The sequence below is a fragment of the Mobula hypostoma genome, chromosome 3, assembly GCF_963921235.1.
Source record: "Mobula hypostoma chromosome 3, sMobHyp1.1, whole genome shotgun sequence".
NCBI lineage: Eukaryota > Metazoa > Chordata > Chondrichthyes > Myliobatiformes > Myliobatidae > Mobula > Mobula hypostoma.
The window spans coordinates 34,687,846-34,715,372 of NC_086099.1; the positions used below are offsets into that span (position 1 = coordinate 34,687,846).

The following is a 27,527-nucleotide window of genomic DNA, read 5'->3' on the forward strand; positions in this document are numbered from 1 at the left end:
TTTTGGCCTTCCCACTCTTTGTAATCCCATTCAGTCCATCATCAAGAAGGGTAACTGCACCCCTTTAATGGTGGCTTTTAGTGAGCTTTCAAGTTTTTTTTAATATAACTAATGTATCTTCACCTGAGGTGTTTCTGGATTAAATCTCCTGAACCCCTTCATCTCTTCCCGCCTTTAAAATACTCAAAGATTTTGGTGGTCTGCCCTATTTCATCTTTGTGCCTTGGTGTCAAATTTTGTTTGATTATGCACCTGTGAAACAACTTGAAATGGTTCAGTGTTGGGCAGATGCATCATATTATTTTACTCAGTAATTGTCAGATTTATTTCTGCACAGCAAGAAAGTATTTAAGAGTTTGTAAGTCTTAGAATATGCTGATATTTGAGATATGACTTCTGTTTATTTGCAGAAAGCCCAAAGCCATTTAAAGCTTCCTGTGGTGCCTTCCACACAGCGGCTTATGATCTATCGCTGGGCCCAACAAGCTTTAGTTACTCCTCCAGATCATCCACTTCTCCCACTAATTTGGCAAAAATTCTTTTTCCTGTACCTCCGTCGACCTGGACCAGAGTTTGGGTAATTCTCAGCATTTTGTACATTATTTTTTTTCTTGGATTCTATTGATTTTCAGATTTGTTATTTCTCATGGAATTATGCCATATTAAATATCAAATGTGTGGATTTTGCATGTAGTTTACAATTGTTTTTCATGTTCCTGATAACAATACTTTTTGTCATTTTCCTCTTGTGTATTAGTATATCAATACTTCATATTCCAGACTTTTCCCTTTTTCTTAATTATTACATCTTGCTATTTTTTACATTTTAATTTTGTATTCAAATTTAAAATGTTTTAAAACTTTTTTAAATATCTGCAAATATCTTTGTTGTGTAAATATCATATTCCACTCCAATTTTTACTCTTTTAAAATCATCTTTATTTTATTTATCTTTGAAAATAAATTCCATAGTTGCATCCTAGTATTTATAAAGAGTTGTCTTCTCTTCAACCTCTGATAATGCCTTCAGTTACAATTTTTTCAGTTTCAGATTTACCCCTTTAGCTCCCCTTCAGCTTCACTGCAGGAGGAGAGGAACAGACAATTGTATATTCAACATAAACTTGTGAGGAATCAAATACCATTTTATTTTAAACCTTCAATGGTTTTTCAGTTTGTCTTTTTATCATTTCTTTCACCCCATTATTATGAAAAGGGGTAAAAAAAAAGATGATTAGATTCAAAGTCATAATAGTTGTACAAAATTAAGTGAATGCAAATTGAAATGAAGCACATCTCCAGCTTACTTTCATTAAGCAAGCATATTTTTCCAAAAGGCTTCTAATAACAAGTCAAATTCCATTCTGAAGCTCATAGTTAAAATCTCAGGGCCAATAATGGACAATTGAATTTGTAGATTAAAAGTCCGAAGTCATTAATGCCATTTTATGAAAGGATATATAATCATTGAAACCATGAATAACCTCAAACTACCTTTTTTTTACTCTAAACATCACTTCTTCTGTAACTCTAGATCACTTTAAATTCTCAATATCAATCCTCGGCTTATACTTCCTGTGGCTTCTTGTGAGATGCCCTTACAATACTTTAACCCTCAAACGTAGCTTTTTTTAATCACTAAGCACTTTTGTAATCCAAAAATCACACTTGTGATAATTTGATTAACACAACCTTTCCTCTTGATTGTACCACCTTCATTCTGTATGCTCCATGTAAGAACGTTTGAAGTCCAACCATTAGCTGAACAAAGATTTTTTTTTTACCTTAATTGAATTTATCAATGTTCTAAAACTTGTTAGTGAATGTTTCCATAAATATCATCATCTCTGGAAATGCCTAGTGAGAGTAGTGAGATACTGAGTTATTATTTATGTTATAGTTTGTTACTTAGTTGCCATTGTCATATTGTGCAGCTCCAGATGAAAAGATTGTCTTTTAAACACATACTTAAGTACTTCCTTCCCAGTTTACACATAGTCAGTTTGAAATGTTCAGCTTGACTCTGAGGCCCTGCAATGCCTTGGAATAGAAATTTTAGTCAATGTTTTTGTTAATTGTTTATGTGTTCTTGCTACAGGCATCTGACTACACCACACAGAAATTAATTGTAATATTTGTTTAATTCTTCTGTTTTAGTTTGCCAGTGAGTGGCTGTATAGGAAAACGTTATTTCCACAGTTCTTCACATTCTATTTTGCTGAAAGAAATGAGAAAACGCCTTATTGAAATAGCAGATTTTCACCATGAAGCTAGTACAGCTGTAAGGATCTGGAAGAAAGGACAACATACTGAAGGTACTTCATCACCAGTTGAGAATATTGCACCTCACCGGCCTGAATCCATGACTTCACCAGAATTACACAAAGAATTGCTCAGGTATTAGATCATTTTACTGCTTAGATTCTTTGAAAATTATTCATTCACCTAAGTACGTGTTGCTGTTAAAGTCAGCACTTACTGGCCTGACTAAATGCTTTTAATCAGCTCAATCATTTAAGAGACAATTGCATAGCCGTCATTTTGGAATGAGACATAGATCAGGTCTGGCAGGGCCGAAAAGAGATTAATGAACCATAGTGTTTTAAAGGAGTCCTATATTCTTCTTGTTAGCATCTTTGACACTCACTTTATAATTCCAAATTAATTCAGTTATTTAATTACGACAGCTGTTTTAATAAGATTTGAATTGATTCATCTGTATCATTCATCTCTACTTCTTCAGGAGGCTAAAGAAGTTTGGCATGTCCCCTTCGGTCTTTACCAATTTATTTCGATTCCATGTACAAACCCCATTTCCAGAAAAGTTGGGATATTTTTCAAAATGCAATAAAAACAAAAATCTGTGATATGTTAATTCACGTGAACCTTTATTTAACTGACAAAAGTACAAAGAAAAGATTTTCAATAGTTTTACTGACCAACTTAATTGTATTTTGTAAACATACACAAATTTAGAATTTGATGGCCGCAACGCAGTCAACAAAAGTTGGGACAGAGTTAAAATAAGATTGAAAAGTGCACAGAATATTCAAGTAACACCGGTTTGGAAAACTCCACATTAAGCAGGCTAATTGGTAGCAGGTGAGGTATCATGACTGGGTATAAAAGTAGTGTCCATCAAAGGCTCAGTCTTTGCAAGCAAGCATGGGTCGTGACTCACCCCTTTGTGCCAAAATTCATGAGAGAATTGTTAGGCAGTTCAAAAGGAACATTTCTCAACGCAAGATTGCAGAGAATTTAGGTCTTTCAACTTCTACAGTACATAATATTGTGAAAAGATTCAGAGAATTCAGAGACATCTCAGAGCGTAACGGGCAAGGTCAGAAACCACTGTTGAATGCGCGTGATCTTTGAGACCTCAGGCGGCACTGCCTAAGAAACCGTCATGCTACTGTGACAATTATAGCCTCCTGGGCTCGGGAGTACTTCGGAAAACCATTGTCACTCAACACAGTCCGTCGCTGCATCCAGAAATGCAACTTGAAACTGTATTACGCAAGGAGGAAGCCATACATCAACTCTGTGCAGAAACGCCGGCGAGTTCTCTGGGCCCGAGCTCATCTCAGAGGGACCGAAAGACTGTGGAACCGTGTGCTGTGGTCAGATGAGTCCACATTTCAGCTAGTTTTCGGAAAAAACGGGCGTCGAGTTCTCTGTGCCAAAGATGAGAACGACCATCCAGATTGTTATCAGCAAAAGGTGCAAAAGCCAGCATCTGTGATGGTATGGGGGTGCATCAGTGCCCACAGCAGGGGTGGGTTGCATGTATGTGAAGGTACCATTGACTCTGAGGCGTATATTAGGATTTTAGAGAGACATATGTTGCCATCAAGGCGACGTCTCTTCCTGGGACATCCATGCTTATTTCAGCAGGACAATGCTAGACCACATTCTGCACGGGTTACAACAGCGTGGCTTTGTAGACACAGAGTGCGTGTGCTTGACTGGCCTGCTGCCAGTCCAGATCTATCTCCTATTGAAAATGTATGGCGCATCATGAAGAGGAGAATCAGACAACGGAGACCACGGACTGTTGAGCAGCTGAAGTCTGAAGCAAGAATGGACAAAATTTCCAATTGCAAATCTACAATTAGTATCCTCAGTTCCAAAACGATTAAAAAGTGTTATTAAAAGGAAAGGTGATGTAACACAATGGTAAACACGCCTCTGTCCCAACTTTTGTTGAGTGTGTTGCAGCCATCAAATTCTAACTTTGTATGTTTACAAAATACAATTAAGTTGGTCCGTAAAACTATTGAAAATCTTTTCTTTGTACTTTTGTCAGTTCAATAAAGGTTCACATGAATTAACATATCACAGATTTTTGCTTTTATCGCATTTTGGAAAATATCCCAACTTTTCTGGAAATGGGGTTTGTAGAAAGCATCTGTTCTGGGTGCATTATAGCTTGGTATGGCAACTGCTCTGTGCCTCACCTCAAGAAACTGCAGTTGTGGATGCAGCTGAGCACATCACAACACAAAACCAGCCTCCCATCCTCTGTATTTCTCTCTACCTCTATAAAGCAGCCACCGTAATCAAGACCTCACCCATACTGGACATCCGTATAGTACATTGAACACTGTAGCACAGTGTTCATTTGCTACTCTGTCTCTTCCTGTAGAAGATATAAAAGCTTGCACGTGCGTACCACCAGACTAAAGGCAACTTCTCCCCCACTGTTATAAGACTATTGAATTGTTTCCTAGATAAGATGGACTATTGACCTCACAGTCCACCTCATTGTGATTCTTGCAGTTTATTACTTAACAGCAACTTACTTTCTCTGTGGCTATATACATTTTATTCTATTACTGTTTTACCACTGTAATAAATTGTGTGTATACAATATTGCAAGACTAGTGTTTCACTGTACCTCGGTACATGCAACAATGAAAAAACAATTCCAATTCATTCAGGTCACTGGGTTGCTAGTTCACTAACTTTATTACTATATCCAAAATTTATTATTGTATTATTCAAGCCAAACGGAGGGAAAGGGAAAGCAAGAATTACACAGCCGCAAGCTGACAGCAGTTGTTGGGGAAAAGGCTGGAGTCCGTGTTTGTAAAATGTGTTTTGTTTTTTGAAAGGGAAGTAGTATTTGGCAAATTTATTAGAATTTTTTGAGAATGTAGTTGGCAAGATGGGTAATAGGAAATCGCAAAAGCCCTTTGATAAGCTGCTTGAAATGATTCTTTTACTAGTAAAGGAAAATGTGTTTCGTGTTTATGTGTAGAAAGTTGGTTAAAGGACAGAATACAAGAGGAGAAAATAAGGGTCATTTTCAGTTTAGCGACTAGTAACTTGTGGGGTGTCATAAGGATCAGTTTTGTCAATAAACTTCTGATGGAAAACAAGAACATAACGAATGTCTCACTGCCCCTCAAGATAATGCTCAATTTGCATCTGACTGAATTCAGTCAGCTCTGTTAGATAGGCCATGTCTTTCCCATGACCAACACCAGGCTCCCAAGCTCAGTCACACAAAGAAATTACGGAAGTTAATGTTCAGTGATGTTCTCAATGCCTGCTTGCAAAGTGTAGCCTCACAGGAATTTCTGATTCACAAGGTCCCTCTATTCCTCCATGCCCCTAATGACACAACTATTCATGATATACACCCCATCTTTAACACATCTCCCAAAGTACATCACTTTTCATACTAAGCAGGATTAAATTCCATTTGCCATTACTTTGCTCAGTTTACTAGCTTGACGACATTATGTTGTCCACAAATGTTCTTCTTACTTTCAACAGCACATCAATGTTCATGTCATCTGCAAACTTAGAAACATCCCATATTCACAGCTGTACAATAAAAATGAGTGGTCCTAACCCTCTACTTGGTACTACATCATTCTTCACATGCTTCCAATCACAAAAGCAACCTTCCACCATCCCCAGCTAAGTTCTATTACTACACCAACTTTGGATCCAATTCCCCAGTCTAGCTTGGATCTGGTTAGAAAGGTAAATGGCAATTTGGCCTTTATTGCAAGAAGATTTGGAGTTTAGAATAGGGAAGTATTGTTACAATTATATATGGTACTGGTCAGACCACAGCTGGGGTACTATGCACAGTTTTGGTCTGTTTATTTAAAACAGATACACAAGCATTGGAGGTTGACTAAAAGAGATGCACGAGGCCAATTCCATGGATGAGAGGATTATCCTCTCCTTATTGGCTTAGAAGAAAAGGGAATAGTTTTAATTAAACATGAAGGATCGTGAGGGAATATAACAGGGTAAATATCAAGATGTTTCCACTAGCAAGGGAATTTTTTTTAAAAGTTACAAGGTCAGAATCACAAACAAGAGAAAATCTGCAGATGCTGGAAATCCAAGCAACACACACAAAATGCTGGAGGAACTCAGCAGGCCAGGCAGCATCTATGGAAAAGAGCATAGTCGACGTTTTGGGTCGAGACCCTTCTTCAGGACTCTTGACAGCTCATCTTTTTCTCTCCAGACCTGATGCAGGGTGTTCAGCCTGAAACATCTTCACATGTGTTGCAAGGTCATGGGATGTTTATTTAAAACTAAAGTGCATGGCACCTTCTCACAGGGAGTTGTCAGCCTTTTTAGGGTGTGGAAGCTAGATCACTGGGGTATGTAAAGAGAAAGTAGGTAAATATTTAAAGTTTAGGTGCTATTGGGAATTGGCACAGAAGAGGTCGGGAGGCCTGGGGCTCATCACCCATGTCCGCATGGAATAGTGGGTCAGCTTTGAGGGGCTGAGTGGCCTGCTCCTGCTCCTATTTTCTGATGTTCTTGTATTAAAAGCACTTTGAATTCTTAACATAACAGATTATCTCTCTGCTGCATATGGGATGATGCTGATGCAAAACCACTGTCATGTTTACCTGCTTATTGACATCTATTGCAGTTTATAAACAACTAATTCTACTTTATTCTAAGAGATAAGATGCTTCATGATTGCCTGTGTCTTCATTTTGAAGGCTTTTCCACATTTTTACATATTGGCTGGAGGATAACAATCTACAAAAGAATAATCTTTATCTACCCACTCTGCCTGAACAATATGATGCACATAAATTGGCAAAAGTCATGCAAAACCAGCAGGTAAATGTTCCCTCTTACCAAATTTTAGTTTGTTGAAATTTCTAAATAATATAGAACTAAACCATAATTAATTGCACGTTGTTGCATGCTGCCTCAGAATGTTGTTTCAGTCTGAGTTTGTCTTCTGTTTAATCTAGGATCTTTGGATCGAATACATTGACAATGAGCGTATAAAGCACGAGCTTCAAGAGACAATGAGTCTTTGGATACAGCTCCACCCTGCACCTTCTGCAACTTATGGAGCATCGAGTTTTAAACATTTTGATCCACTTTCAGGCATGTTGTATATTAAAATTGTGATGGCAATTTTATGTTTTGTGCCCTGACCTATGAGAGCGAGCTTGCATATACCTTCTTCACCTTATCTATCTGTGTGGCCTGTTTCATGGAACTATAGGCTTGAACCCCAAGGTCCCTCTATTCATCAGTATTCTATGTTGTATAGGTCCTGTCCTTTTTGATTTTTCCAAATGTTTTTTAACATTTAAGAATAAATTGGACAAATACATGGATGGGAGGTGTATGGAGGGATATGGTCCGTGTGCAGGTCAGTGGGACTCGGCAGAAAATGGTTCAGCACAGCCAAGAAGGGCCAAAAGGCCTGTTTCTGTGCTGTAGTTTCTATGGTTTCTATGGTATCTTCTTGCACTTGTCTGGATTAAAGTCCATTTGACAATGCTCTGCCCAGTTTTCCATTTTAGCTGTAATCTGCTGTAGCCTTAGAAAGCATTTCTCTATCCACACGTCACCAATTTTCTTCTTGTCCATAAACCTATTAATTATACCTCCAGCATTCAAAGTTCAAAGTAAATTTATTATTAAAGTATATGTATGCCACCATATACAACCCTGAGATGTGTTTTCTTGCAAGCATACTTAGCAAGTCCAAGAAACGTAATAGAATCAATGAAAGACCGCACCCAGCGGGTGACAGACAACAATGTGCAAATACAGAAGAAAAAAAGAAATAATAAATAAATAAGCAATAAATATTAAGAACATACAGTCAATAGGCTGTGAAAAAGTCAGTGATGGGCCAAGTGAAGTTGAGTGGTTTATTCCTACTGGTTCAGTCGCCTGATGGAGTGATAACTGTTCACGAACCTGGTAGTGAGAGTCCTGAAGCACCAATCCCTGCAATACACTGCTGGTAATAAACTTCAGATCAAAAAATCATCCTTCCAGGACTGCACTCTGCCTCCTATCACCAAGCCAATTTTGGACCCAATTAGCCATCTCACCTTGGATCCCATGTGCCTTAACCTTCTGGGCCAGTCTACCTTGCAGGATCATGTCAAATGTCTTGCTAACGTCCACACAAACTACATCTATTTCTCTTCTTTCATTAATTTTCATAAAATTTCCTTAAAAACACATTAAATAGACGAAACACACTGAATATGCACAATATGATGCTAGATTTCTACATTGCCCTTTTTGAAAGGGAATCATTTTTATTCTTGAACTAAGTTCAACAAAGAGGAAAATTTAATTCCGAACTTAGGTGAAAATAACCTCAAACAGATTTTGGGAAGCCTATTTTTAATGAATGAGACAGTGCCATGATGCATAAAATACAAATACATGAAAATTATTACAACTGAACACTTTAGATTTCTCACCCAATACCAGTGATAACGATGGGAATTGTTCTTTCTATTTTAGCTAAAAATCGAATCTTTAATGATCTGAAAACCCACAGTTCCCTTGTATCTGCTGTGCCCCTGCAGCGTATGAAAGCTCCTGTTCCAGATGTTGTCAGCAATAATTTGTCAGACAAAAAAGTGGCAATCGAACATGTTCGGCAATATCTAAACACCCTGCAACAACAAGCAAAGTAAGTCACCAGCAATAATGTTTTCCTTATTTGTTGGCCTTCATTGCCAGAGGGATTGAATTTAAGAGCAGGGAGGTTGTGCTGCAACTGTACAGTGTACTGGTGAGACCGCATCTGGAGTACTGCATGCAGTTCTGAGGAGATTCACCAGGTTGGTTCCAGAGATGAGGGGATTAGGTTGTGAGGAGAAATTGTGTTGCCTGGGACTGTATTCACTGGAATTCAGAAGGATGAGAGGAGATCTTACAGAAACATATAAAATTATGAAAGGGATGGATAAGATAGAGGCAGGAAAGTTGTTTCTACTGGTAAGTGAGCTAAAGCTAGGGAACATAGCCTTAAGATTCAGGGGAGTGAATTTAAGACGGAGATGAGAAGGAACTGCTTTTCCCAAAGAGTGATGAATCTGTGGAATTCTCTGCTAATGAAGCAATGGAGTCTACCTCAGTAAATATATTTAAGACAAGATTTTTGCATAGTAGAGGAATTAAGGGTTACAGGGAAAAGGCAGGTAGGTGGAGATGAGTCCATGGTCAGATCAGCCATGATCTTATTGAATGGTAGAACAGGTTCATTGGGCCAAATGGCCTACTCCTGCTCCTATTTGTTGTGTTCTTATGTTTAATCAGATGGCCTCTGACTTATTTTATCCATGAGATCTATCTCCTTTCCCCAATAAACTGTTGAACACCCTAGTTATTTCCCTAGTGACATATTAAGTGACATTACTAATATTTCTCTTCAAGTACTGTACCATCCCCTAATTCTTTAAATTTGCTTTCATCAGTCTTTTTCTCAAGAAACCAGCCCTTGATGCATTTTCAACTTATAATTTTGTTCTAAAGTACTAGAAACTTTGGTGACCAAGTTGGTATCCATCTCTCTTGAAAATCCTTGTCCAACTGCCCCCACTTAGATCTTTGACCTTACCTTAAATAATAAAGGAGCTCTGATCAAAATCACAAATGATTTTTTAAAAATTATTATCATGAGTACTACAGAGACTGTGTGGGGGAGTGGGAAATCTACAATCTGTGTCCCCTGGAGAGTTCTATATCTGTAACCATCTATATCTAGAGCTAATTATAATTGATAGAATACAGCATAAAGGAACATATCTATTTCTGACACACTCCATTATTCTCTCCAAATTTATGTAAGTACATTTGGCATAGTGGTGAATCTGTGGGATTCATTACCCCAGATGGCTGTGGAGGCCAAGTCATTGTTTAAAGTGGAAGTTGAAAGGTCCTTGATTAATAAGGGTGTCAAAGGTTAAAGGGAGAAGGCAGGAGAATGGGGTTGAAGGGGATAATAAATCAGTCATGATGGAATGGCTGCACAGGCTCAATGGGCCAAATAGTCTCATTCAGTTCCAATTCCTAATGGTGTAAATCTGACTAAATTACTTTCTGATGCTTTCTAACAGCTGGAGCGTTTTCTAATTCATGCACACAAATTGCAATTAGTTTTCTAATACAAAACAATATGTTGTTAATAATTGCATAAGTCATATTAGCATGTGATTTTGACATCAGTTTGTTGCTTGGATCTCATACATTTTAAGGTAGTTAATTATGAATACTCTGCATTGGTGGTTCTCAATGTGAGCCATATGGCCCCCGGGAGCCAAGCCGGATTTCATTGGGGCCACAGGAGTTTCTGAAAAGGCCATGATAAGTTTACTGTTCTAATGAAATATTGCTAAAATATATTAATAAAAAAGAAATGGATGGGAATATAAGCAGCTTGGAGAACAAATTGTTGCTACTAAATTTGGCATTCTACCTGTCAGATATACTTGAAAATCTAAATTTATTAAACACATCACAAGGAAAAACTGCAATCTCATATCATGCAAAGAGGCTATTACCACTTTCCTTGGAAAACTCAAACCTTTCAGTAGCAATATTGGACGCTGTGAGTTCACTGGCCACTCTTAAAATAGAATTACAAGATGATGATCTGATTGTATATTCTGATCATTTGAAACAACTGAACACTGATATGGAATTTTAGTTCAGAGACCTGCTGGTGATGCATATTCCAGATTGGGTGGTGGATCCATTTGGGGTGAACGGAATGATGTTGGCACCACATTGCAAGAATGTCTTATTGAGTTGCAGAGTAATTTAGCAGCTCAAGCAAAATTCAAATGCAGCAACCAAAATTTCTGGATAAAGCATAGTTATTTGTAGTTGGATTTCCCTCATCTAGTTGAATGTGGTTTTAGTCAAGCTCTTCACCTGTTATCAAAAACTTGTAACTGCCTTGACGTTGTGAAAATAGGTGATCTTCAATTATCTTTAACCAAGTTGCCACCAGATATTCAAAAACGTGCTAGTTTGCATCAGTGCAAGGATCCCGCTACATACCCAAAGCTATAATCCAGAACTGGCTTGCCTACAGAAGGCAAAGAATGGTTGTAGATGGGTCATTTTCTGCATGGAGGTCGGTCACCAGTGGTGTGCCTCGGGGATCTGTCCTGGGACCCCTTCTCTTCGTGATTTTTAGAAATGACCTGGATGAGGAAGTGGAGGGATGGGCTAGTAAATGTGCTGATGAGACAAAGGTTGGAGGTATTGTGGATAGTGTGGAGGGCTGTCAGAGGTTACAGCAGGACATTGATAAGACGCAAAACTGGGCTGAGAAGTGGCAGATGGAGTTCAACGCAGATAAGTGTGAGGTGGTTCATTTTGGTAGGTCAAATATGATGGCAGAATATAATATTAATGGTAAGACTCTTGGCAGTGTGGAGCATCAGAGGGATCTTGGGGTCCGAGTCCGTAGGACACTCAAAGCTGCTACACAGGTTGACTCTGTGATTAAGAATGCATACAATGCAAAGGCCTTCATCAATCATGGGATTGAATTTAGGAGCTGAGAGGTAATATTGCAGCTATGTAGGATCCTGGTTAGACCCCACTTGGAGTATTGTGCTCAGTTCTGGTCGCCTCACTACAGGAAGGATGTGGAAACTGTGGAAACCATAGAAGAGGTGCAGAGGAGATTTACAAGGATGTTGCCTGGATTGGGGAGCATGCCTTATGAGAATAAGTTGAGTGAACTCGGTCTTTTCTCCTTGGAGCGACAGAGGATAGGAGGTGACCTGATAGAGGTATACAAGATGATGAGAGGCATTGATTGTGTGGATAGTCAGAGGCTTTTTCCCAGGACTGAAATGGCTAGCATGAGAGGGCACAGTTTTAAGGTGCTTGGAAGTAGCTACAGAGGAGATGTCAGAGATAAGTTTTTTTACGTAGAGAGTGGTGAGTGCGTGGAATGGACTGCTGGCAACAGTGGTGGAGGCAGATACGATAGGGTCTTTTAAGAGACTCCTGGATAGGTACATGGAGCTTGGAAAAATACATGGGCTATGGGTAAGTCTAGGTAATTTCTAAGTGTAACTCTCGCTTCGCCTAGCTGCTTAATATAGAGGGTGATAGCCCCTGGCGCAGCCAAACTTAAGAAATCTCGTTTAGGTGGATGCTGCGTGATGTGTCCCAAGTGTTACGTACCCCGTAACTGGGTTGCCAAACCAGCAGAAATGGATCACTCAGTTGGAGTGTGGATTACTAGAACTAAGAAAGTTTTATTAAAGAAACAAGCAACACAGTACTCTAATCAAAAGGATAATGAATGCAACAGTTCAGCAATGATAAACATACATGTACACAGAATTAAGATAACAGGATCAATCAAGCTCTATCGTTGTCTAGGGGTAAATGACCAGTTTCAAAGTGACGCAAAGTTCAGTTCATTTAGTTCAGTTCAGTTCAGTTCAGTTCGCAGTAATCGCTGCCATGGCGATGGACAGTGGGGGGAAAGAGAGAGAGAGCAAAACGAATGAATATTCAAGGCTTCCACACAGACCTTCGCAGTCAGCTCTCGGGCAAGTCCTTTGTGATGTCATCTGAGGTCACCGACAGTGACCCCTCCGTTTCCAGATACGATCGTTTCCCTGCGGTGAACCTGGCACCCAGGCAAGGGTGGACACACACCAGGTTCCTGCCGATCGTGCCTTTCCACCCTGTGTGTTTATGGCCCGGTACTTCCCACCGACTTGTGAGAGACTCACCGCTTCCGGGGTCTTGTTACCTTGGGTGTCGTGTGTGTCGCCTTAGCGAACCTGTCCCTTTTTAACCCCCTGCTGGGGTATCGCCTGTCCCTCACTTCAAACAGTTCAGGGTTCAAAGGGGGAGCCGATCTTGACAGCTCTCCTTCCCCTTCATTAACATCTCCAAATGCTGCTCCATTGTTTTCCTTCTCTCTCTCTCTTGAAGACAGGTGGCAGACCAACTGCTGATCCCACTGGTGCCAGCACAGGACAGCTACATCTTAATCTATGTGTATTCTTGTCACACAAGTTACAAATCAGTACCCCGAAATGATAAACAGTACACAATATGTGATCAAACAGTTAAGTTTTATAACTGTTACTTTGACCATATGTTTAGTAGAGAAACAAAATTTTTTAAAAAGGGCCCAATCTTATTAAACAGTCTGTGCGCAAAGTTGGAGCTCACTCATAGGCCGATCGTTCACCATCGACCTCCTCCAATTGTCGCTGCCCTTCAGACCCTCGCTCTGAGTCCATCCCGTACGGCGGTCTACCAAATCTCTCTATTCGCGTCTTCTCTCCGTCTCTCTTCCTCTCTGGCAAAAGCCCGTGAAATCAACTGCTTCCAGATTCTCAAGACAGGGCAACAAAATCCTGATTGGCTAATATGCATCCATAGTCCTGTTATCTCCAGCCATAACCCAAACATTGCTGCTACAGAGAAACCATTACCTCAGCAGTGAACATTACAGAGAAGCCATTTCATTAGCCTTAGCAGCGAAACATTACGGAGAAGCCATTACAGAGCGTTACATAAGGTAAGGACATGTTCGGCACAGCTTTGTGGGCCGAAGGGCCTGTATTGTGCTGTAGGTTTTCTATGTTTCTATTTGTAAAACTAATATCATAAATTGTGGAGACAGTGAACTGATCTTATTTCTCAGAATTGCTGCACAGTGGGAATCCCAGCAAATAGCACTCAACAGCGAGGTTTTGGAAACATTACCTAAATTATACAGCAATCGGGAGGAGCAAGTTACAAAGAAATTGGAGTGCCGAGGTAGCTCTTCTGACCATGCTTGTCAAGGAGCAGCAAATGTGTCTGTGAAGGTTGGTAATTGTTTACCCATCTGTCTGCTGTATAGCTAGAACAATCAACATTAAAAATCAATATGCCTGAAAGAATTAATTGCCTAAAATGTATGCAATACACTCAGTGGCTACTTGTTCATGTTCATTGAAGCATACAGTGAAATGTGTCATTTGCGTTATCCACCAACACTTGTGTTATCCACAAGTGTCGCTTCACATTCTGGTGCCAACATAATATGCCCAAAATCCTCGGCAGAACATAACAAAACAGAACATACCAAGCAACAAACAACAGAAAAACGAGCCTCATTCCTCCCTCCCTCCCACCCATGCACGTACACAGTCTTCTAACTCCAATGTAAGCCATCTTCAGCCTCCAGTGGAATCGTGGTTTTGTAGTAAGGTATTTGACTATCTTCTGTGTTCTATGACCATTTGTTTTAATGATGCATGTTAAACATTAAAACATAGTAGTCACTGTAGTGTAGCAGTTAGCATGGTGCTCAATCCCGGCATCCTCTGTCAGGAGTTAGTACATCCTCCCCGTGGAACGTGTGGTTTTTCCAAATGCTCCGGGTGCTCCGGTTTCCTTCCACCGTGCAAAGATGTACCACGTGGGTTAATTGGTCATTGTAAATTGTCCCGTGATTGGGATAAGGTTAAATCGGATTTGTCGAGGGTTGCTAGGCTGCATCGCTCGGACCAAAAGGGCCTACTCCTCGCTGTATCTCTAGAGAAATAAAAATAAATGATAAATGTTGCCAAGGCACTCCCCCTATAAAAGGAGAAATTGGAATTTCTTTCAAAGTACAACCTCTGATAACCTAGTGCTTCCTCAATGCTCTCACGTGTCAGCCTAGTTTCTTGACTCTAGTCTGTGGAAGAAGATTTGAACTCTTTATCAATTGACTCAGATAGGAGTGGTAGCACTGGTAACAATGATTTCATCAGCCTCCATTTGGAGGAGAGTACCAGTTTTAGATATGCCATCAGTAATCCCAGCGAGAAGTTAAACACCATGTCATATTAATTTCTGATTTACTTGTGGATAATAAAATATAAAATGAATAACTTTACTTTATAGTCACCAGACAATTGATACTAGAATGTACAATCATCATAGCGATATTTGATTCTGCGCTTCCTGCTCCCTGGATTACAAATCGATAGTAAATATTAAAAATTTAAATTATAAATCATAAATAGAAAATAGAAAAATGGAAAGTAAGGTAGTGCAAGAAAAAACAAGATGCAGGTCCGGATATTTAGAGGGTATGGCCCAGATCCGGGTCAGGATCTGTTCAGCAGTCTTATCACAGTTGGAAAGAAGCTATTCCCAAATCTGGCCGTACGTGTCTTCAAGCTCCTGAGCCTTCTCCCGGAGGGAAGAGGGACGAAAAGTGTGTTGCCTGGGTGGGTCGTGTCCTTGATTATCCTAACAGCACTGCTCCGACAGCATGCGGTGTAAAGTGAGTCTAAGGACGGAAGATTGGTTTGTGTGATGTGCTGGGCTGTGTTCACGATCTTCTGCAGCTTCTTCCAGTCTTGGACAGGACAACTTCCATACCAGGTTGTGATGCACCCTAGAATAATGCTTTTGATGGTGCAGCTATAAAAATTAGTGAGGGTTTTAGGGGACAGGCCAAATTTCTTTAGTTTTCTCAGGAAGTAAAGGCGCTGGTCGGCCATCTTGGCAGGGGACTCTGCTTGGTTGGACTAAGTCAGGTCATTTGTGATATTGACCCCAAGGAACTTAAAGCTTAAAATAAAATATAATTTATTAATGAACGCAGTAAAGATGCAGTGACTGACTATTAGAGAATTAACTTTTGTTACCAACAATCATTTGCATAATAAATTCTATAATCAGTAAGGCAAGCAAATGAGACTGAAAGGAATAGAAAGGTAAAACCACAGGATTACATGAATTAAATTAGTGGTAGCTTACAAGAGGCATGAACACAGACATGCTATAGATCACTTGAGCCAACTGGACTGAGTTCACTGCTGTGAATTCTTTATGATTAGTATAATAGTATATTAATGGCAATATTTACACCTAATTACCTAATTCTACTGATATGTAAAAATTAATTAATGCAAGATTTTAGGCAAACTATCTTGAAAAATAAAATTGATCATTTAATTTCTGTTCATATTTTAGTGTAAGAAATTGTACAAGGATAATGCTGTGAACCAACAGCTTGAAGCTTTGATCAAAGACATTAGCCAATTGCAAAACTATGTTGCCCAACCTCCTCCTCAAAATATCGCAGAAGCTGCTGTACATGTGGAAAACTTCATAACGTAAGTAGTGTTTCCAGAAGTAAAAGTGTATAATGATTTTTGTTTGCTTCACAAAGGTGTGTTTTTGTACACTTGCAACAATTTTTTTTTTCATTTAATGATTTCTGTACTTGTTTAAAATTAATCTGTTGTTCAATATGGTAATTATTAGTCATTTCTACTTCTGTTCTAGTTCCCATAGCCCTTAATTTCTTAAATTTTTCAAAAGGGTAGCTACCTTCTCTTTAAATGCTCTCAGTGATCAAACCTCCACAGTTTTGTATCACAGTAAGTATTTGAATGTATGGCTGTAAGTGGTCAGCATCTCTATCATCCTTGAATTATCAGTAAGATACTTCACAAATGCAAGAGTACCTGCCTCTGCCACCTTCACATGTTGTGTGTTTCAGAACGTAACCATCCTTTGGGTTTTAAAAAATCCTCTGATTCTCCCCAACCCTCTCTCTCCTCATCTAAAAACTATGCCATCTAGTTTTAGACTTCCTTGTTATTGGGAAAAGTTTCTTTTATTATCCACATTGTCCCCTCATAATCTTATATACCTCTGTCAATTCCACCCCAACTTCTTCCACTGCAAGAAAACAAGCCCATCTCTCCAGTTTTTCCTCATTACTGAAAAGTTCCATCCCAGGGAACGACCTGGTAAAGCCTCTCTGCACTCTAGCACACACACATCCTACCTATCGTGTGTCCACCTCCCACTCTAGCAGGATTAAATTCAGTTTACAAGTATTCTACACAATTTACTGTTCTGTACCCTACTCGCTACTAGTAAAACACCAATTTTTGTATCAGTTGCACAAATAAACGCAAAAATTAGCTTACTGGTTTCAGCAAGGAATTAGAAAGGATAATAGAATGCTGGCCTTTTTTACAAGAGGTATAGAGTATAAAACAGGAAAGTTTTAATGTAATAAATGAGATGCTATAGATTCCAGCGTCTGCACTCTCTTTTCTGACGTGTCGGTATTTCAGTGGAGTAAAGGAAATTACAGTGGCATGAGAGAGGAACTGGCCAAAGTTGACTGGAAAGAGACACTGGCGGGAAGGATGGCAGAGCAGCAGTGGCTGGAGTTTATGCGAGAAGTGAGGAAGGTGCAAGACAGATACATTCCAAAAAAGAAGAAATTTTTGAATGGAAAAAGGATGCAACCATTGCTGACAAGAGAAGTCAAAGCCAAAGTTAAAGCAAAGGAGAGGGCTTACAAGGAAGCAAAAATTAGTGGGAAGACAGAGGATTGGGAAGTTTTTAAAAGCTTACAAAAGGAAACTAAGAAGGTAATTGAGAGGGAAAAGATGAACTATGAAAGGAAGCTAGCAAATAATATCAAAGAGGATACTAAAAGCTTTTTCAAGTATATAAAGAGTAAAAGACAGGTGAGAGTAGATATAGGACCGATAGAAAATGATGCTGGAGAAATTGTAGTGGGAGATAAGGAGATTGCGGAGGAACTGAACGAGTGTTTTGCATCAGTCTTCACTGAGGAAGACATCAGCAGTATATCGGACACTCAAGGGTGTCAGGGAAGAGAAGTGTACATAGTCACAATTACGACAGAGAAAGTACTCAGGAAGCTGAATAGTCTAAAGGTAGATAAATCTCCCGGACCAGATGAAATGCACCCTCGTGTTCTGAAGAAGTAGCTGTGGAGATTGCGGAGGCATCAGCAATGATCTTTCAAAAGTCAATAGATTCTGGCATGGTTCCAGAGGACTGGAAGATTGCAAATGTCACTCCGCTATTTGAGAAGGGGCCAAGGAAGCAAAAAGGAAATTATAGACCTGTTAGCTTGACATCGGTGGTTGGGAAGTTGGTTGGAGATGCTTGTCAAGGATGAGGTTACAGAGTACCTGGAGGCATATGACAAGATAGGCAGAACTCAGCATGGATTCCTTAAAGGAAAATCCTGCCTGACAAACCTATTACAATCTTTTTGAGGAAATTACAAGTAGGCTAGACAAGGGAGATGCAGTGGATGTTGTATATTTGGATTTTCAGAAGGCCTTTGACAAGGTGCCACACATGAGGCTACTGAACAAGATAAGAGCCCATGGAATTACGGGAAAGTTACATACGTGGATAGAGCATTGGCTGATTGGCAGGAAACAGAGAGTAGGAATAAAGGGATCCTATTCTGGTTGGCTGCCGGTTACCAGTGGTGTTCCACAGGGGTCCGTGTTGGGGCCGCTTCTTTTCACGTTCTACATCAACAGTTTGGATTATGGAATAGATGGCTTTGTGGCTAAGTTTGCTGACGATACGAAGACAGGTGGAGGGGCCAGTAGTGCTGAGGAAACAGAGTCTACAGAGAGACTTGGATAGATTGGGAGAATGGGCAAAGAAGTGGTAAATGAAATACAATGTTGGAAAGTGTATGGTCATGCACTTCGGTGGAAGAAATAAATGGGCAGACTATTTAAATGGGGAGAAAATTCAAAGTTCTGAGATGCAACGGGACTTGGGAGTCCTCGTGCAGGATACACTTAAGGTTAACCTCCAGGTTGAGTCGGTGGTGAAGAAGGCAAATGCAATGTTGGCATTCCTTTCTAGAGGAATAGAGTATAGGAGCAGGGATGTGATGTTGGGGCTGTATAAGGCACTGGTAAGACCTCACTTGGAGTACTGTGTGCAGTTTTGGGCTCCTTATTTAAGAAAGGATGTGCTGACGTTGGAGAGGGTTCAGAGAAGATTCACTAGAATGATTCCAGGAATGAGGGGGGGGTTAACATATGAGGAATGTTTGTCCACTCTTGGACTGCATTCCTTGGAGTTTAGAAGAATGAGGGGGGACCTCATAGAAACATTTTGAATGTTGAAAGGCATGGACAGAATGGATGTGGCAAAGTTGTTTCCTATGGTGGGGGAGTCTAGTACGAAAGGGCATGACTTAAGGATTGAAGGGCGCCCATTCAGAACAGAGATGCGAAGAAATTTTTTTAGCCAGAGGGTGGTGAATCTGTGGAATTTGTTGCCCCGGGCGGCAGTGGGGGCCAAGTCATTGGGTGTATTTAAGGCAGAGATTGATAGGTATCTGAGTAGCCAGGGCATCAAAGGTTATGGTGAGAAGACAGAGGAGTGGGACTAAATGGGAGAATGGATCAGCTCATGATAAAATGGCGGAGCAGACTCGATGGGCCGAATGGTCAACTTCTGCTCCTTTGTCTTATGGTCTTCTCTTCTGAGTTTTGGTATTAGACAGACTGTATCTGGAGCTCTGCATGAGTTCTGTCCTTGCTGATACCATTATAAATTCCATTGAATTTTGCAATGTGCAAACGTTTGTATATTGCTGAATAATGCCAGAATAGAAATTGCTCTGCCATTGATGATTTATTCAGTTTCATGGTCAAATATAATTAAGCGATGTGACTAAAAGGTCTGCAGTCTATATCTGAAAAATGGAACTTCTGAACAAACACAGAATCATAGAAATCTCTGTAAGCAAGGAACCCATTTGACTTCAAACACATATCAGTACCAGCTCTTCAAATTTTAGCTCAGTTTCTACTATTCTTTCTCTGTGACTCATTCTTACCTTTAATCTTTTTATTTCATTTTTCAAATGATGTTCATGCAAGTATCTCCTTTCATTAACAATTAACCAATCAGTAGGAACAGCATTTAGCGTTTTTTAAATTTTCATCATCAGTTCCGTTTTATGGATTTTAATAAACATTTATTGCTTTGGAGTGTCATTACTTTTACTTGTCATTATTTCCAGGGCCTTGGTGAATGCCTTCAAGCTCCATCATACAGAAAGTTATCAGAAAGTGGGCATTGCCTTGTTCTATGAGATTGTCTCTTTTGTCTGTGATGAAACTCAGCGGCACCCACCAACAAGACAGTTCTTTACATCATGCATTGAAATCCTTGGGCAGGTGTGATGATCCTTTCTTTAGATACTACATGTATCAAAAACAAGAAAATACAAAATGTAACTATGTTTGGGTATCAATTTGGTGTTGTTTGAAAATCAATAAAAACACTGCAGAGGGAGAAAATCTGAAATATAAACAGAAAATGTTGGAAATCTCAACAGGTCAGGCAGCATCAGTCAATGTATCACATCTTGGACACTTTCTCAGTTCTGATAAAGTCCTAGGCTTAAAAAGTCAATTATTTCTTTTTCCACAGATGTTGCCTGGACTGATGAGTTTTTTTTTTAGCATGTTTTGTTTAATATTCTGTTCCCTTTCTCTGTCTTCACATTGTAGTTCAAAGAATTCTTATAGACTGGGCATGGTTGATTTATTTCATTTTCAGCACCCTTCTTTTTTACCCTTCTTTGCCGCTTGGCTGACTTCACACGCGTATATTTCTTCTGATACCCTTTTTACATAAATACCTAAAAGCATTTTGAAGACACAGTCACGAGGAAATCTGCAAATGCTGGAATTTCAAGCAACATACATAAAAGTTGCTGGTGAACACAGCAGGCCAGGCAGCATCTATAGGAAGAGGTACAGTTGATGTTTTGGGCCGAGACCCTTCGTCAGGACTAACTGAAGGAAGAGCTAGTAAGAGATTTGAGAGGGGGAGGGGGAGATCCAAAATGATAGGAGAAGACAGGAGGGGAAGGGATGGAGCCAAGAGCTGGACAGGTGATTGGCAAAGGGGATATGAGAGGATCATGGGACAGGAGGTCCAGGGAGAAAGACAAGTGGGGGGGGAACCCAGAGGATGGGCAAGGGGTATAGTGAGGGGGACAGAGGGAGAAAAAGGAGAGAGAGAAAAAGAATGTGTGTATATCAATAAATAACGGATAGGGTACAAGGGGGAGGTGGGGCATTAGCGGAAGTTTGAGAAGTCAATGTTCATGCCATCAGGTTGGAGAGGCTACCCAGACAGAATATAAGGTATTGTTCCTCCAACCTGAGTGTGGCTTCATCTTGACAGTAGAGGAGACCGTGGATAGACATATCAGAATGAGAATGGGATGTGGAATTAAAATGTGTGGCCACTGGAAGATCCTGCTTTCTCTGGTGGATAGAGAGTAGGTGTTCAGCGAAACGATCTCCCAGTTTGTGTCAGGTCTCGCCAATATATAGAAGGCCACATCGGGAGCACTAGACACAGTATATCACCCCAGCCGACTCACAGGTGAAGTGTCGCCTCACCTGGAAGGACTGTCTGGGGCCCTGAATGGTAGTGAGGGAGGAAGTGTAAGGGCATGTGTAGCACTTGTTCCGCTTACAAGGATAAGTGCCAGATTGGTGGGGAGGGATGGGGGGGATGAATGGACAAGGGAGTCGCGTAGGGAGCGATCCCTGTGGAAAGCAGAGGGGGGGAGGGAAAGATGTGCTTCGTGGTGGGATCCCGTTGGAGGTGGCAGAAGTTACGGAGAATTATATGTCGGACCCAGTGGCTGGTGGGGTGATAGGTGAGGACAAGGGGAACCCTATTCCTAGTGGGGTGGCGGGAGGATGGACTGAGAGCAGATGTGTATGAAATGGGGGAGATGCGTTAGATAGCAGAATTGATGGTGGTGGAAGGGAAGCCCCTTTCTTTAAAAAAGGAGGACATCTCCCTCATCCTAGAATGAAAGGCCTCATCCTGAGAGCAGATGCGGCGGAGACGGAGGAATTGCGAGAAGGGGATGGCATTTTTGCAAGAGACAGGGTGAGAAGAGGAATAGTCCAGATAGCTGTGAGAGTCCGTAGGCTTATAGTAGACATCAGTAGATAAGCTGTCTCCAGAGATAGAGACAGAAAGATCTCGAAAGGGGAGGGAGGTGTCAGTAATGGACCAGGTAAACTTGAGGGCAGGGTGAAAGTTGGAGGCAAAGTTAATGAAGTCAACAAGCTCAGCATGCATGCAGGAAGCAGTGCCAATACAGTTATCGACGTAGCGAAGGAAAAGTGGGGGACAGATACCAGAATAGGTTTGGAACATAGATTGTTCCACAAAGCCAACAAAAAGGCAGGCCTAGCTAGGACCTATACGGGTGCCCATGGCTAAACCTTTAGTTTGGAGGAAGTGCGAGGAGCTGAAGGAGAAATTATTAAGAGTAAGGACTAATTCCGCTAGACGGAACAGAGTGGTGGTAGAGAACTGGTTAGATCTGGAATCCAAAAAAAAGTGGAGAGCTTTGGACACAGTTCTCAACTAATGCTAAAAAGCTAACTTCCTTGAGTGCATAAAACTCCCAACATTAATAGTTCAGTTATTGATATGCTAATTTATATTTTCCATCTAGTCTCAAGCTTCCTTGAACTAAGCAGCTTAGTCAGCTTGTCCGTTTTGAAGCCAAATTAAATAACCCATTGTCTTATACTGCAACTCTCCGAGCAGTTAGCCTCGTGATATGAGCCAGCAAGTCTGAGCTATAAACAGCATTTATTTACAAAGTTATGTTTCTAACTTCAAGCTGATTCCTGCTTTCAATTTACATTTTAAGAACTGAAGACTGCTGTTTTCAACCAGAAACTAAACAAAGACATATTAGTTGCAAGTTTACTTACAACTGTCTGATCTTACAAGTGGCAGCTGCTGTGTTTAGAAAGTGGGCTTTGCAAAACATGAGCAAAACACTGGCCAAGGAAGTGAATATTCAACATAGTTAAAATCAGTGAAATCATGACTGTAGGTTTGAACTCTGAACTCCAGCTGTTGGCCATGCTGTAAGAATATCATCAAAGTTAGTATGACACTTTTACAGCTCAGGGTGTCAGAGTTCAGAGCTTAATCCTGGCTTCCTTTCTAAGTAGCCTGTACCTTCTCCCCATGGAACGCATGAGTTTTCCTCTGGTCCTCCCATTTTCTCCCACAGTCCAAAGTAGGTCATTGTAAATTGCCCCACGATATGGTAGCCATTAAATTGGGGTTGGCTGGGTTTGCTGGGCAGTACCACTCAAAGGGCTGGAAGGGTCTATTCCATGCTGTATCTCTAAATAAATAAAAATAAAATAAGAACCTTTCAATTATTATAATGCATTTTTCTCCATTACATTAAAGCAATAAAATAGCAGACTTTTGAACAGTTAAAAATTAACTCTAATATTGAATATTTTCTCCATGATTTAGGTTTTTCTTGGCTGTGCTAAAACAGAAAGCAAAACTATATTGGAAAAAGTTCTTGGGAATAGAAGACTCTGCAATCTTTTGTCACCGTACTTCACACCAAATATCTCACCAGATGAATTTGTCAATCTTTACAGCAAAGTTGTAAAGTTCCTCCACACTGACAATGGTGATGTCATCTTTATGTTATTAACAAAGGTATTTATTTTCTGTTTTTGCTACAGTAAAGTTATTCTTATTAATAATTCAGCTATAATCTGGCTTGTCATTGAATCCATATTTGTATTGAGATTAAGAAACTCAAATCACCTCAATCATAGAAATCAGAGAAAAGGTGAGTGCTGTCAATGTAACTGCAAGAGGTTGCTGAGGTACCCCTTCTTGATGATACATACTGCAGAGATGGATGGATTTGATTAGAACAATAAGAGCAAAAGAGATTGAAACAGGAGGAGGTTTCTCCTGCCCCTCGAACCTACAACGCCATTCTATGTTCATCAAATGAAAATTCAAAAACATTGCATAAGCTGAAAATCTGAAATAAAAACAGAAAATGCTGGAAACAATTCAGGAAGAGAAGCAGAAGATGTAAAAAGAGAAACAGTTAATTTTTCAGCAGTTGGAAACTGTCTCGGACAGTAAACTTGTTTCTCTTTCCACAGATGCTGCCCAACATTCCTTATGATTAGAAATCTAGCATTTCAGTCTTAAAGAGACTCTCTTTGGATCTTCCAACTTTGTGTCAGTCTAAACTGAGCATCTTTTTTTTCTGAGACTATACACTATAGTTCTGGATTCTCCCATGAGGGAAGAAATACAGTTCCTTTACCCTACCTATCCCTGTAATAATGGTATATCTTTCAATAAGATTGCCTCCTATTCTTCTTACCTCCAATGAGAGTTCAAACATGTATAACTATTTCCACCATACCTGCAATCATTCTACTGATGTGGTTTTGTTTGTGCTATTTTACTTTTGTAAGAAGATATGTATATGTTTATGCTCCAACCCCCTGCAAATCAAGGCCAACATTCTGGTAGCTTTCCCCAATGCCTACGAACTTATGTGCTAGCTTTTTACATAAAGAGCTCCCAAATTCCTTCATGTGGTAGTTTTCTCTGTTTAAATAACACTTAGTTCTCTTGCCAGTTGCAATTTGTTTTGAATGCCGCCTTCTTCAGCCCTCTACCTTTCCCACCTATCACCTTCCTGGCTTCTCACTTCATTCCTCCTCCCCCACCGTCCTAACTTCCCCCTCACCTGGCTTCACATATCACCTTCTAGCTTATACTACTTCCTTCCCCCCTTCTTATTTTGTCTTCTTCCCCCTTCCTTTCCAGTCCTGATAGAATCTGTGTATTACTCGGGATTTCCAGCATTTGCAGAACTACTTGTGTTTATAATTTGTTTTTGCTTTTTTGATGGGAAAAGTAATTGTTCTCATCTGGTCTATGTTGCAAAATCCCAAATTTCTATCCCTCTCATTAAACATCTGCAGTCCTTGTCATGCTGCTACTCACACAAAGATGTCACGATGAAGTTATTGGATTTTGACCCACAAGAATGAAGGTTGTATACAAGTCGTTATTTCTGAACATGAAGAGTTTGGAAGTGTTGATTTTCCCATGATGTGCAATGCTAACTGTATACCTAATTCATGTTTTGCCCATAAATATTGACTGGAATGGTTGTCATATGCAACCACTTGTGGGTTATGACAGTAAAGAATGAGGAATCTACAAGATTGTTCCAGATGAATGTTGCTTTTCATTTTTATTTTGCAGTTTGACATTATGTTGTGGTTGAATTCCACTAAGCCAGCTATGTCTAAACGGACTCAGTTATTAGAATTGATCCATTTAGGCCTTACAATGTGTGGCCTTCAACCAGAGGAAGAAATTCAAATGGCTTTTAATGTTCTGTGTAAACACTGGATGTACGTTTTGCAGTATCAATTCCCGGATCATTACAGTGACTTTCTCAGACTTCTGATGCAAAGTAAGATGTTCATATACATTGAAATTGTAATCAATGTTTTAATGTGCAATTTGAATGATTGATGTTTGCTTATCTTGTTTACTACTTAAACATAAGATATATTTGTCAACTGAATTATTTGTACACCAAGTTTTTGCTGCCCAGATGAGCTGGATATTGTTGCAGTAGGTCCACCTCAATGAAAGTTTTTTCTAGGCCTTATAAACAAAGCTAGACACAGAGGACTGATTTCACTTGAAAACATGTTAAAAAAAAAAGTAAAGATAACTAAAATCTTAAATGAAAGGAAAAATAATGAAATGAAAATGACTCTGCCCTATGCCATTCAATTCTCAGACTTGGAACTTCCACTGAGCCTGTACTAACTCTGACCGATGGTATGCCTGAGAGATTGTTGCTATGGCCTCGCGATTGGTGCCACCAAATCTAATGCTGGAGCACAATTCTACACTCGGCCACTAATTCTGTTTTACATACAGGGTTTATGTTTAAGGCTGTGTTTAAGCATTCAGACATCAGTTCAGATGTCTGAATGCTGATAGTTACTAGTTCAGACATCATCCAGAGCCAGTGAGATTCAACCCATTGCTCCAGAAAATTATAGAATATTGTACATATATTACTGATTTCTCTTAAATATTTTTGTTCTGATGGTTATCCATGGTATTGTATTGCCTGAGTCCTGTCAAAGTTTTAAATAGTCATGACCACTCATGAACATGCTACATTCAAAAGCTACATCCTAACTGTTTCTTATCTTTTCTCTCCTCCTTCAGATTTCTGAAGGAAACCTCTGTAACAACCATCCAATTACACAGAACAGTTGCTCTTTTTTGGACCAATTTCTTTCAAGATGAACTATAAACATATAATAAAGTTAACATCTGGTATTAGTGAAAACTAATTAGAGATGAAATTTGAGGTTGTAGTTTCAATTTGGTCTTCTAGCCCACATTTGCTTTTTGCATCAGTGATAGTATGTGATGGATGTAAAAAGGGTAATTAAAGTGTAGTAATGGTAAGCTAAAATTACAAAAAAGTTGAAAATATTGATAATTGATGTTATTTTGGCTTCTCCCTTTACAGAGGCTACTTGCCCTGCTGAGTATTTTCAGCAATCTTTTTTTCAGATTTTCATCATCTAATTTTTTTTTTGTATTTATAAATTGGAAGAGATCTTGCAAAAAATATTATGTTCACTCTTGTTTTTTTAAATAAGGTTCTGCAGAACAAAAGTTGAATCCAGATTGTTGGAAGAATACTTTGAAAACCTTAAGTTGTACCTCTGAGGTTGAACGTGAGCCCAGAATAATGAGATCTGTAGATAGTCAAAAGATCACTCTGTCATTTCAGCAGGTAATGCATGATCTGCACAGGAAATAATTTGTGTCTAATCATTTGTTTCTGGGGCTTCTGTATTAAATTCTGTGGAAAATCCTGGCAATTCTGGACAATATTTCTCACCCTCAGCATGCCACCTCCTCTGAACAGAGGAGGAGTGTTAGTAATAGACTAGGACAACTGTGCTGCTCCTAAGAGCGCAAAATGAGGCCATTCTTACCCTCGGCCATTAGGCTCTTTAATGAGTCAACCTATAGCCAGGGAAGTGATGATCCCCTCCTGTTAGACTGTTTGAGGTAACTTTTTTTTTTATTTTTTCTTACTTCTCTTCTGATATTTATATATCTGTGCACTTGTAATGCTACTGTGGCACTGGAATTTCCTTTGGGATCAATAAAGTATCTATCTATCTAAATTTTATTCCAAAATCAACATAATTCTCTCCCATTTACCTTGCACATTTTTCATTTGAATTTCTTTTTCTTAGCTAAATATATTGTGTTTAGCTCTTGAGTTTCTTTCATTTGTCAATCAAGCCCTAACTACTTTCTCATTTCTGTCTTTTTCCCTTGCCCCACTTGTACTGCATCACTATTTTGCATACAATAAAATGTTGTCAAGATAAGATGCAAGACCCTCAGTACAAATGTTCTGTTGTGCAAGGAGGAGTAAGCATGACAAGAAATGTTGCTCTTCACTCCATTTTCTCCCGCTTTTAAAGGGTCGAGCACCTCGTGAAGTGAATTTAGGAGTTTTTTGAAAT

The 27,527-nt window shown here is 39.6% G+C and overlaps 1 protein-coding gene across 3 annotated transcripts in view; it reads left to right on the plus strand.

Annotated features, from left to right (window-relative positions):
- The window catches only part of epg5 (ectopic P-granules autophagy protein 5 homolog (C. elegans)), a 126,983-nt gene that overhangs the window by 57,498 nt on the left and 41,958 nt on the right, over positions 1-27,527 (plus strand). For all 3 annotated transcript variants that reach the window (XM_063042872.1, XM_063042873.1, XM_063042874.1), the window contains 11 exons: positions 411-577; positions 2,158-2,397; positions 6,984-7,107; positions 7,245-7,383; positions 8,773-8,944; positions 13,949-14,114; positions 16,261-16,403; positions 20,126-20,282; positions 23,428-23,622; positions 25,210-25,423; positions 26,643-26,779. In XM_063042872.1, coding sequence (XP_062898942.1) covers positions 411-577; positions 2,158-2,397; positions 6,984-7,107; positions 7,245-7,383; positions 8,773-8,944; positions 13,949-14,114; positions 16,261-16,403; positions 20,126-20,282; positions 23,428-23,622; positions 25,210-25,423; positions 26,643-26,779 — 1,854 coding nt within the window. The remainder of the gene's footprint in view (positions 1-410; positions 578-2,157; positions 2,398-6,983; positions 7,108-7,244; positions 7,384-8,772; positions 8,945-13,948; positions 14,115-16,260; positions 16,404-20,125; positions 20,283-23,427; positions 23,623-25,209; positions 25,424-26,642; positions 26,780-27,527) is intronic.